The following is a 10,640-nucleotide window of genomic DNA, read 5'->3' as shown; positions in this document are numbered from 1 at the left end:
TGAGTACATTTAACCGATTAACTGAAACTAACATCAGTTGATGGTAAAATGTGAATTATTAATAACAAATAAAATAATGACTTTACTGTCTAAATCAGAGGTTGATATCTATCTGCTCTGTATCTCCATCATCATCTCTGTGCAGTTGGAGATCATATCTCATGGCCTCTTCTCTCCTACTGAGCACCAGCTGTCATAACCTGATCAGCTCTGCCATTTAACACACATGGATAGGTCTCCCTGCGCACACACACACACGAACACACACACATTTCTTTGTTTCTCCTTATCATCCCTCCATGTCAGCAAAGGAGGGTTCAAACAGTTATTTAATGGACACAGTGAATGCCCTACACTGTCCTCCTGCTCAAGAGCATGTCAGATGTGGAGGAGAGAATATTATGTATTTGATATTTTCCATTGTAATGTGAATGTGACCTTTACGCAAGAGAGCTGAACCTCACTACCTGTAAAAGTGGAATGATTATGACATTTATCTGTGAGAATATCGAAAGGTAGCAAAGAGCTGAAGATGATACAGTTTCACTTGTTGTCCACATTTTGGTCGGTATAAATTAAACATGTCACTGTCTTTCAAGCAGATATTATTTTTTATGCAGTTGTGCTGCACCATTTTAATATTCTTCAGAAGATATGGGACATTAATGAACAGTTCAGAACAGTTGTTGCATAATAATGAGTAACTATCAATATTAATTTTAACAATCATTATTAGGTGTTAATATAAATGTAATTTACTAACTAGTTCATTGTAATATTAATCATTAGTAAACTTCTCTGTCCATTTTATGATTGAGGTAGAGACAAACAGTGGTAGACAAAATACATAACCCCTGTACTTGAGTGAAAATGGAAAATATCCTTGGTAAAATATCACTCAAGTAAACAAATTAAACAAGAAAACAAAATGCTAAAATATGGTGTGTGTGCACTGCTGCAAATCTCCTGTAAAGCCTGAAATAATCATTTAGAAGTCAGGCATCAGGTCAGATTTTGCAGGAGCCCCTTTACTTCTGAAGACTCAGCCTCTCTGGAATGCCCTTTTTATACCCAACCATGTGACTGGCCTGTTGCCAATTGACCTAATTAGCTGTGAGATGTTCTACTAGGATTTTTTTGGCATGATACAATTTTACCGGTCTTTTGTTGTCCATGTCCCAACTTTTTTGAAATGTGTTGCTGGCATAAAATTCAAAATGGGCATATACTTTTCAAAAAACAATGAAATTTCTCAGTTTCAGCATTTGATATGTTGTCTTTGTACTATTTTCAATTAAATAATTTGCATACTGGTGCATTTTCCATTTTTATTTACATTTTACACATTTCAACTTTTTTGGAAACGAGGTTGTACTTGCGAAGTACATCCACCAGTTGAATCCTAATCCTAATCCTAATTTTCAAAACATACAATGGGTGTACACAATCTGTGTTCTTGTTACCCGACACAAAAACAAACTGTTTTTAATAGTGTTCCTTCAAATATCATAATAATTCACCAGCGAATTGTTAGATGCATGTTATAGAATAGAACAAATACTATGATTTTAATACATGAGAACAAATAATAAGAATGAAAATATAAGTATTTATATATTTGTACAATCAACAATCATGAAACAGCTGATAGGCTTGCTGGATTTGTGTTGTGACAAAGCCGGCACAGCCCCTGTCTCTGGAACTTTATTCTGTTATATAGTACAGCAGACACAAACTGATCCCACAGTCATCAAACAGTTGACTAAGCTTCTATGATGTGATATGATCTAAGCCATACACACGCCCGGTACAAAGCCATAATCAGCGTGTTATCAATAGTAGGGTTTGGGGTGGATAGGTTTAAGCCCTGGTGGAGATTTGGCTGTTCCTCTGTTATTGAATATTTCCATTGTCAGGCTAACAAAAGTGTGATGATCACAGGGAAAATGCTTACAAAGGAATTGCTTTCTTTGCATTGTAAACAGCACGCTGATATCAGCAGTTTTGAAGAGAAATATGCGATGATTGGAAAAGCGCTGGTCTGTTTGCCTGTAATGAGTTCTTAGAATGAGATGCCAGGACTGTGAACAGACAGACCTCATGTTTTTTTCTTTTAACATTTAATGCTAACAGCAATTGAATAGAGATGTCCTGCTTGAATTTCTCATTGTTATTACAATTATTGAAGGGTTGCATTCCAATATGCATTATATACACTTTCAAAATGTTTTTCATGATATGAAAAATATGAGTGGATGAGGGCATTACACTTCAAGAAATATCAATGCCTGTGTTTAATACCATACTTCTTAGAGAAACAAAAATGTGTTTTCCATTATACATCAGCTGTTATTGTTTTCAAAAATAATCGCTATAACCAATATTGTTACAAGTGGATGTACAGCATTTAGGAATGTACATCCTCAACTACTGCTACTATTTTATATATATTTCATTGTTTAATCCACAATTAAATCCAACAAAAACTAAACAGTGGCTCAGTCTATGCATTACTGTTTTACTTCCTTGAAAACTGAGACTTGAACAGGAAAACGTGGTCTTTTGAAGGTCGTGCCTTGCTGTCTTTATTCAGACACTTTAGCTCTTTTGCTTGGCCTGCTGCAGGGCTCCCCATCTGTCTGAGTCAGATATGTATCTAATGAGTGGTGTGGATGTGTTTTGTACTCGAGCCCTTGTGCTTCATTCCAGCTGATTGCTCATTTTATAATGCTAATGGACGCAGGCTGGTGTTGGGTTTCCCCCCGTCAGCTGGCCACTGCCACCGTGAGAGACGCTTAATGGGGGCTGACAGCTCATGGAGCAGAACTCATTCAAAGTGGGATTTGGTATGTGGGATTGGGCTGGTGTCATTCAATGGACATATTAGTGGCCTTTATGAGTCAGGCGTATTTGATGTTGGTAAGCTCTACTCCAGGATGTATCACTATGGAGATACTCCACCCAACCAACCCTGCAGATGATGGGGGGCATTCACTAAAATCCTGAAATGGGCTCCTGCATGAACATCAGATCTCCAGGAATATATTTGTTGTTTAATACAAAAGTGACTGAAAACATAGGCCATATGTGATGTTTTCTTTCTCTTAAATATTTTATACACAACTTAATCAGGTTTTTTAATCAAGTATAAAAAAAACACACACAGAAATGAAGACACAACAATGTCAACATTCATCTAAAGAGTATAAAGAAGACCACAGTACAGAAAACAAACACAATCCTAAGTACAATTTGATAATTTGTTTAAAAACACTTCTGAATTATCTCAGTGTATCACATTTCTATACAGCAAAATCATGCAGACACTGCATTGTTCACTCAATTATGCAATACCATAGCTAACCATCTGTCTACATAGTTAACTTTATTTAAAGTCATGAGACAGAGTATCTGATATCTATGAATGGTACACCTTTCGAATGAATGGGCCCTTTTATTCTGTTAAGGTAGCAGGAGAGGTATCGCCTTCCATTGGCAAAGATCATTCAGTATAGCACAATGTGTTATTATTAGTGGGTTTATTGAAATGTAAATTCAGAGGACAAAGTGACCCAGATTTATATCAGAAGTGAAAGGGCATGAATATTGTTGTGCAGGTGGAAACACTGGCAGCATTATGTTAAGTTATACACAAAAAACTATTAAGGGTTAGTCTTTACCAAAAAAGAAGGCTCTAACATAAAGAACGCCATTTTATATATGTAAGCCTTTTAAGCTGTATATATGAAATGGAAGCTGGAATTCTCAGTTCATAGAATCTGTCTCACAATAAAATCACACATACAAACATACAACTGTGAAAACTCACCGTAGCACCAAATTAACACAGTCATGGATTCTGAAGTTCTGACAAAGTAAAAAAAAGCATATATAAAAAACAACAACATGTAAACTGCTGTATGACTGCATGTGGTACAGATATACAAAACATGAACAAAATTAATACTCTTAGTACTAATTAATATTAATATGCTGTCCTCTTTGTGAATCAAGTAAACAGTTATATGTAACACTGATTGGGCCTTCCTATTCGAAAACTCAAATAAAGCCAAAACAAAACTCAGTGTTGGTAATCAGTAGTATATAAATAGTATTAATAACAATAAATAATCAAAAATGTAATTAATAATAAATATGATCACACTCACAAAAATGGTACCATTTCAAACATGGATTTAAAAAATGCAAAAAGCTCATTGATGTCTAACACAGTGTCTATTTTTATAACAAAATAACTACATATTAGTATGTCAAATCTTAAAAACATTTTCCTTAAAAAACACATACCACAATTGATCATTTTTAAATATGATAGATTTTTATGAAAATAATATTTTAATGGGATCACCAGTTTTTTTTATCCTCACTAAAGAGAAGTACAAAATATTAATCGGTTTTACTGTCTTCAATCAACTGTGTAAGGTGAAAACTTGTCCCATTCTCACCCAGTCTCTCAAGCCAAGGGAGAGCTCTTTTAGTTTCTACATTGTGTAGTTTCTCCAGACTTGCTGCCAGTCCACCAATAAGTGAGTTTCCTCCATGGCCAACAGAAACTGACAGGTGTGGTGTGCCTCCGTTTTGAATCACAGAGATTTCATTGGTTTTCATTGCTAAGCCATTAGTAAGAGCTGCTGTGGCATACTGGTTCCAGAGGCTGATGGACTCCCCATTGCTGACTCCGGCTATGGCAGCTTTTGGGATTGTCTCTGGAACTTTTACACAATTGGATTTAAGGAATGTCAAATGACCATCTACAGAGAGCCGGCGACCTCGTCGGGCTGGAGAACTGCTCCACATATGGGTTCCCATGTGAACCTAAATGGACATAAATAAGAAAAAAACATACATAAGCTACATACTGTACTCTGCAAAAGTCATCGCTTACTTATCTAATTTCAAGTCCAAATAACTATTCAGTACAAGTTATTCATTTTTCAGGAGATATTTCTGAGGAGACTGATACAAGATAATCCACTTGCATATGGAAGTGGAAAAAACACAACAGGAGTTTAAATAATTCCTAACAAACATACAAAACCTAGTAGAGCACCAAAACCTGTCACCAAGGGATAAACAGTACTTAAAGCTCTAATTATCAAGTAAAAAGAAGCTGCTGGTGAGTCCAGACCTCAAACAGCTTCTACGACTGAAAAAGAAAATCTCTGCAGATCACTCTGAAAACTGAAAGCAAGTCTCCTGCAAAGAATGGAAGCTGTAATAAATGCAAAAGGTGGATATACTAAATACTGAGTCTTTTGTTCCTGATGCTGTGGTATATGATGTAGTATTATATGTACCTAGATACTATTTGTTCCATGGTATAGAATGACACTCTTAATATAATATAATATAATATAATATTTAACTTTATAATATTAGAATTAGTATTAGTCATCGTTTTGGAATACATATATTACCATTTTTAAAGTAAAATGATAAGTCTCTATATTTCACAATTAACAGAAGTGACATTACACCACATGTGGCTTTTGACTGGATGTACCTTTAAATTTCCTTTGGTGGTGAATGCACGTCCACAGATGGTGCAGGCAAAAGGTTTCTCTCCAGTGTGGGTCCTCTCATGAATCTGCAGGGCACTAGAAGAAGAGAAAGTCTTCCCACAAGTGTGGCAGAAATGCTGTTTGGGGATTCGCCGTGTTGGAGCCAGTGGTGCTGAATGAACTGGCAGTGAGGGAGTGGAGGAGGATGCCATGCCAAATGCTGAATCTTTGCCATCTTTATTCAAGATGCTGCTGACTTCCATTTTTATTTTTGAAGAAATTAAGTGGCCTATAGAAGGATGAGGTGGGTTTGGTGGAGAAATAAGATTCTGGCTCGCTGCCTCAAATAGTCGTGAAGGTAGGTCCCGCATCTGGTGTGTGAGCATGTGTTGCTTTAGATTACCTTTGGTAGAAAATCCCCTGTTACATGCAGTGCATATGAATGGTCGTTCTTTGGTATGGCTACGATAGTGAATGTCCAAGGCACTTTGACAGGCAAAGTTCTTTTTGCAGATATCACATGCATTGCTCTTAGGGCCTCCACGTTCATGGAAGATCATGGTCATTCCATCCTTTAAGATATCAGCAGGTGCTGAATCAAGTGTACAGTCTGGCTGTAAGAGGCCAGTCTCTAGAGAGGACATTTTTTGGTTTGTCTCAGATGTAAGCGATCTGTAAGTATCCAATGCAGAGCTCTTTGGAGACAAGGAGTCCCAGGAAGATGTAGCTTCAGACAAAGCAGGGCTTCTAGGTCTTTGGCTCACATAGTCATCACTTGGAGATGATCTGGGGGCTAAATAATTATCACCCACTGACCCATTCTCCAAGCTATCATTTAATACATCATTCTCTTGCAAAACGAGTACCTGGCTTTCTGACCCAGCTGTCTTTGTGGGCTGTGATGAAGTAGGAGATGAACATAAGCTGTCCAGAGGAGAGATTGTGTCTTTAGAGTCTGATGCACCTTCAGTTACATCCATGTTTTCATCGAACATCTTCTCTTGATCATCCTTCCCTTCTACTGAGCATGTATCATGTTCCATGGACTCTTCTGGGGAGATAACATTGGGGAGTTCTCCAACCATGTGCATGCGGATGTGCTGTTGTAAAACCATGGCATTAGTGAACTTCTCTTGGCATATGGGGCATGAATGCTGTATCCTCAGGGGGGGTATGGCACGATGGATGCTGTAGTGTGTTTTGAGGTTTCCTTTGGTCGTGAAAGCTCGTCCACATACTCGGCACTTGAACGGCCTCTCACCTGTATGTGTGCGGTAGTGCATTTTTAGAGCACTCTGGCAACTGAGTACCCGGTGACAGATGATGCATTCATTGGGGTCTGCACACTTCTTGTCTATGTTCTCTACCAGTTGCTGCAGCTTGGTGGTTTCTGAGGCTTCCATGGAATCGGGGAGACCCCCAAATGGAAATTTTGGTTTGAAATTCTCAGACAGTAGTGGAGCCACTGAATTTGTTTGCATAGAGGCATTGTCAACGGAGGTGTGGTCACCCGAACCATCTCCTAAGGAGTTCATACATGTTGCAAAGCTCAGGGATTTTTTGACCTCTTCATATTTTCCATTTAAAGTTGAAAAAGGGTCACTGCTAAATTCCTCTTTGTTATTTCTTCTTTCAAATGTCTCAAACCCATTTGAATCACTAATGACAGGGCTAGGAGCCCTTGTAATTGATACCACTTGCTCCTCTCTTTTAATTATGCTTGGAAGACTTGGCAAAGATCCGGTGAACAACAATGCAGGTAAGTTGGTCACAGATGGTTTGCTGTCTAACCAGTTGGAGGCAGGTTTATCTGGCGGCATAGACATACCATATGGAATGCCTGTACTTGTTGGAACGCTATCTAAGTGCTCTGGCACTGGGAAAGGATTCATTTGTATGTTAGGATATTTCTCTTTATGACGTTGGAAGTGAACTTTGAGATTTCCACGAGTTGAAAACCGATTCCCACATATGTTACATTTGTATGGTCTCTCGCCTGTGTGGGATCGCAGGTGTATCTGTAAAGCGCTGTCACTTCCAAATATTTTGGCACAAAATCTGCATTTGTGCTTAAACAAACCTTCATCAAAAGACTTCTTGTGTTCAAATGAAGTCATATTGGGCAGTTTGCCTTTCCGTTGCTGAGCTAAAGCAGTCAAGGCGTTCAAGTCCTCTACAATTGTCCCAATGCTTGGCAACGCATTAGCGAAGATCTGATTTCTAGCAGGAACACGAGGTAGGTTGAGCTTATTTGTTGGATTCGATGCAGTATCGGCTGCTAAGGCAGGGGAAGGTGGATGACTTGTGCCACTCTGCTGCCTATAGATGGTACCATCACAAATAGACTGGTTTTTAGACAGATAAGTGCCAAGTCTTGGTATCAAATGTTTTCTTCCATCTGTATCTGTCACTTGAGAAATGTCCCTGCCACTCAACGTTGCTGTGCTATCATGGCCACTTAGTAAGACTGCATGCTTAAGTTGTTTAACATTGCTAATGCTTGCAGACTGACTCACGAGGCTTTGCGCTAACCCTGCAGCTGCTGCTAGCTGCTGGGAGAGATGGGAGCTGAGTGTTATTAGCGGGTTGGTCTGCGAAATCCCTGATGTACCTTGACAGTTGCCGGAGGAAGGTGCTGATGTATCTGTATTCTGGGCTGCTAACGATAATATCTGATGTCGAATTTGCTCAATGAGTTTCAGCTGCTCCACCTGCTGTTGCTGCAGAGCCAGGAGTTGTTCGATTAGACCAGGTACGGCTATGTTGCAGTCGGAAAGACTGCTGCTGCTGCTAACTTCTGCATTGAAACACAGCTCTTGAGAGAACTGAGCTACAGCCACTTTTGTGCTCTCCAAATTCTCAATGAAGACATTACTGCTGGTGGATGATACTGTACCCAGTTCAGGTGGAGAATCTGCTTGAGGCAAACCTGATGAATACACTGTTCCAGCACTTGTGCTTCCATCTACTGTGCCATTTTCATTATCTGACTGAGAGTGACTTGCACTGTGAGAACTGCTGCCCTCGGACATGAGAGCTGGTTCCATGTTTTCTTCTAGTGTTTTGTCCTTTGAAAAGTCATGTAGTCCTTCTGTATCTTCATTACTGATGCTGTCATCTACATTGCAAGGAGGTGAGCTAAACGTGAAAGATGGTGAAGGAGAGGCTGGACTTCCATTTTCACTCACTATCAGAACTAATGGGTTCTTAAAGCAGCCCATCTGATGCTCTTGGAGGTCTGGCAGTGTAAAGAACTCAGCGCAGCAACTTTCACACACATGGACATCGGATGGCGGAGAGCTGATATTTTTTATGTGGTAGTCTGCATTGTCATTAGAGAAACAAAATGAAGACATCACTTTGTTAGAAGAGATGCTTATCAGCTCCACATAACAGTTTAAATAAGTTTGAAAGACAAGTCAGTACTACCAAAAAGCATGATATTTTAGAATAAACAGTGTATGTACAGTGGTCCCAGAAAGTATTTTGACACTTTAACCATTTAACCATTGCCAAAGTTCTTCAGGTTACTTCAAAAAACGTTTAACAAATGGTATGTGTTTCAGAGAAATAGTGATGGTAGCCTGTTTTGTGTAAAAAGTCTAGAGAGGTATTTTAGCCAGACTGCGCTAAGGGCAGGCAGAGAGGTGGGAATGTGAAAGTCTGGGGCTGTTTTTCTTACAGTATTGTTGGTGGGCTTGTGTTCACTGATAGCATCATGAACTCAGAAGTGTACAGAGACATTTGGATGTAAATCTGCAGAAATCTGCAAAAAAAGTGCTCAAATGACAACGTTCTGAAACACACCAGCCGTCTTGGAACAATCTGTTTAAAATAAATGATACTTGGTTTTCCTAACACAATGAACTTCATGCATTTTTATATTAAGTCTGGCACAAATGTTGGAGCACTTTCTGAAGCCACTGTATATTTCGTATTGTGGACAACTTTCTACAATTACCATTTAACTTTAAAGATAATGTGAGAGAAGAGATGCTAACTTCTGAGCACAAACTAATTTTCACAAGACTAGCTTGCAAATGAGGGCTAGATTTCAGAAACTATGAAAATCTAAAGCTTTTCAGATGATGACCAAGTAAAACAGTCTGATCAAGCCAGTCTGAACTGCTGAAAGATGTACAAGCCATGCAGATGTTGAAATGTAGCTCACTGTTATTTAATCAATAGTTTAAAGTATTAAAATCCATTGTTTATGGTTTATAACGCTGATTCTCCACTATTACAAAAGTGTAAAGTGCAGCGAAGATGTCATTTTCTGGATATGACCACAGAAACCCTGCCCACTTTGTGCTGGAACTTACCTAAGTGTTCAGAAGGAGCGAGATGCGAGTCCAGGTGGACACACTGAGGGTTCGCCTGTTTTCTCCGAGACATGCTGGTCCTACATCAGCTAACAGAGAGGCTTTATCACTTTCTTCCAAACTCCTCGGCTAAAGCGACTTTGTTAAGTCTGCCAACACTTCTTTCACTACTTCTTGTACAGCATCAGTTCAGTAGAAAAGTAGTTTAGCCTGTTCAGAGAACTGCGTTAACTAAATACTCTTTCGAGCGCCGCATACAACTGCCGTAAGCACGTCTCCCGTAGCTTTCTGCTGCTCTCCACTAACTCTGAGTCGAAAGGCTCGTGGAGACTCATCAAAACACTTCCCATACATTCCCAAAGCTGAGAGAGATGCGCCTTCCAACAGGAGAAAGTCAGCGAGATGAACTCAAGGTGTACATTCTTTGAGAGCCTGGAGAGCTCAGAGTCCAGCCCACCTGCGTTTCTATTGGTCGTCAGTGTGAAAGGGCGGGGCTTGGGCGGAGCTCAGCCCGTGTGTCAGCAGGAATCAGCGGTGGCTAATGCAGTGAATCATTAGAGCTGATGACACACACACGTACACCATACCGCTCTGTCCATGTCCATACACTACACCATATGAGTTTATATATTTATACATTTACTATCACTGCAGTTATCATTGTGAAAATAAGCCCCATTTGGTGAGCACTTACATATTAGACCACATCAAGCAAAATGCGCGCTATGACATATTAAAATAAGAATGTTATGATAGTAGAATGAGACTAATGATGATTTAATTAACGTTCTAACGT

The 10,640-nt window shown here is 39.2% G+C and overlaps 1 protein-coding gene across 1 annotated transcript; it reads right to left on the bottom strand.

Annotated features, from left to right (window-relative positions):
- Positions 1-4,379: 4,379 nt before the first annotated feature.
- Positions 4,380-10,220, bottom strand: sall1b (spalt-like transcription factor 1b). The gene is made up of 3 exons (XM_036575449.1): positions 9,845-10,220; positions 5,525-8,844; positions 4,380-4,836 (listed from the first exon to the last, which is right to left on the bottom strand). The coding sequence occupies exons 1-3, from the start codon at positions 9,915-9,917 to the stop codon at positions 4,408-4,410; spliced, it is 3,822 nt and encodes a 1,273-aa protein (XP_036431342.1). The 5' UTR covers positions 9,918-10,220; the 3' UTR covers positions 4,380-4,407.
- Between the last annotated feature and the right edge of the window lie 420 nt (positions 10,221-10,640).

This window comes from Colossoma macropomum, unplaced genomic scaffold, assembly GCF_904425465.1.
Source record: "Colossoma macropomum unplaced genomic scaffold, Colossoma_macropomum, whole genome shotgun sequence".
In the NCBI taxonomy this organism is placed as follows: domain Eukaryota; kingdom Metazoa; phylum Chordata; class Actinopteri; order Characiformes; family Serrasalmidae; genus Colossoma; species Colossoma macropomum.
The sequence above is the reverse complement of the archived record's forward strand: the minus strand, read 5'-3'. Positions and strand labels throughout refer to the sequence as shown.

Coding starts and splice junctions, on each gene's coding strand:
- sall1b (XM_036575449.1), bottom strand. CDS start 9,917: ATGTCTCGGAGAAAACAGGCGAACCCTCAGTGTGTCCACCTGGACTCG. Junction 8,845..9,844: donor CGCTCCTTCTGAACACTTAG/GTAAGTTCCAGC, acceptor ATGACAATGCAG/ACTACCACATAAAAAATATC. Junction 4,837..5,524: donor CCACCAAAGGAAATTTAAAG/GTACATCCAGTC, acceptor ATGTCCATTTAG/GTTCACATGGGAACCCATAT.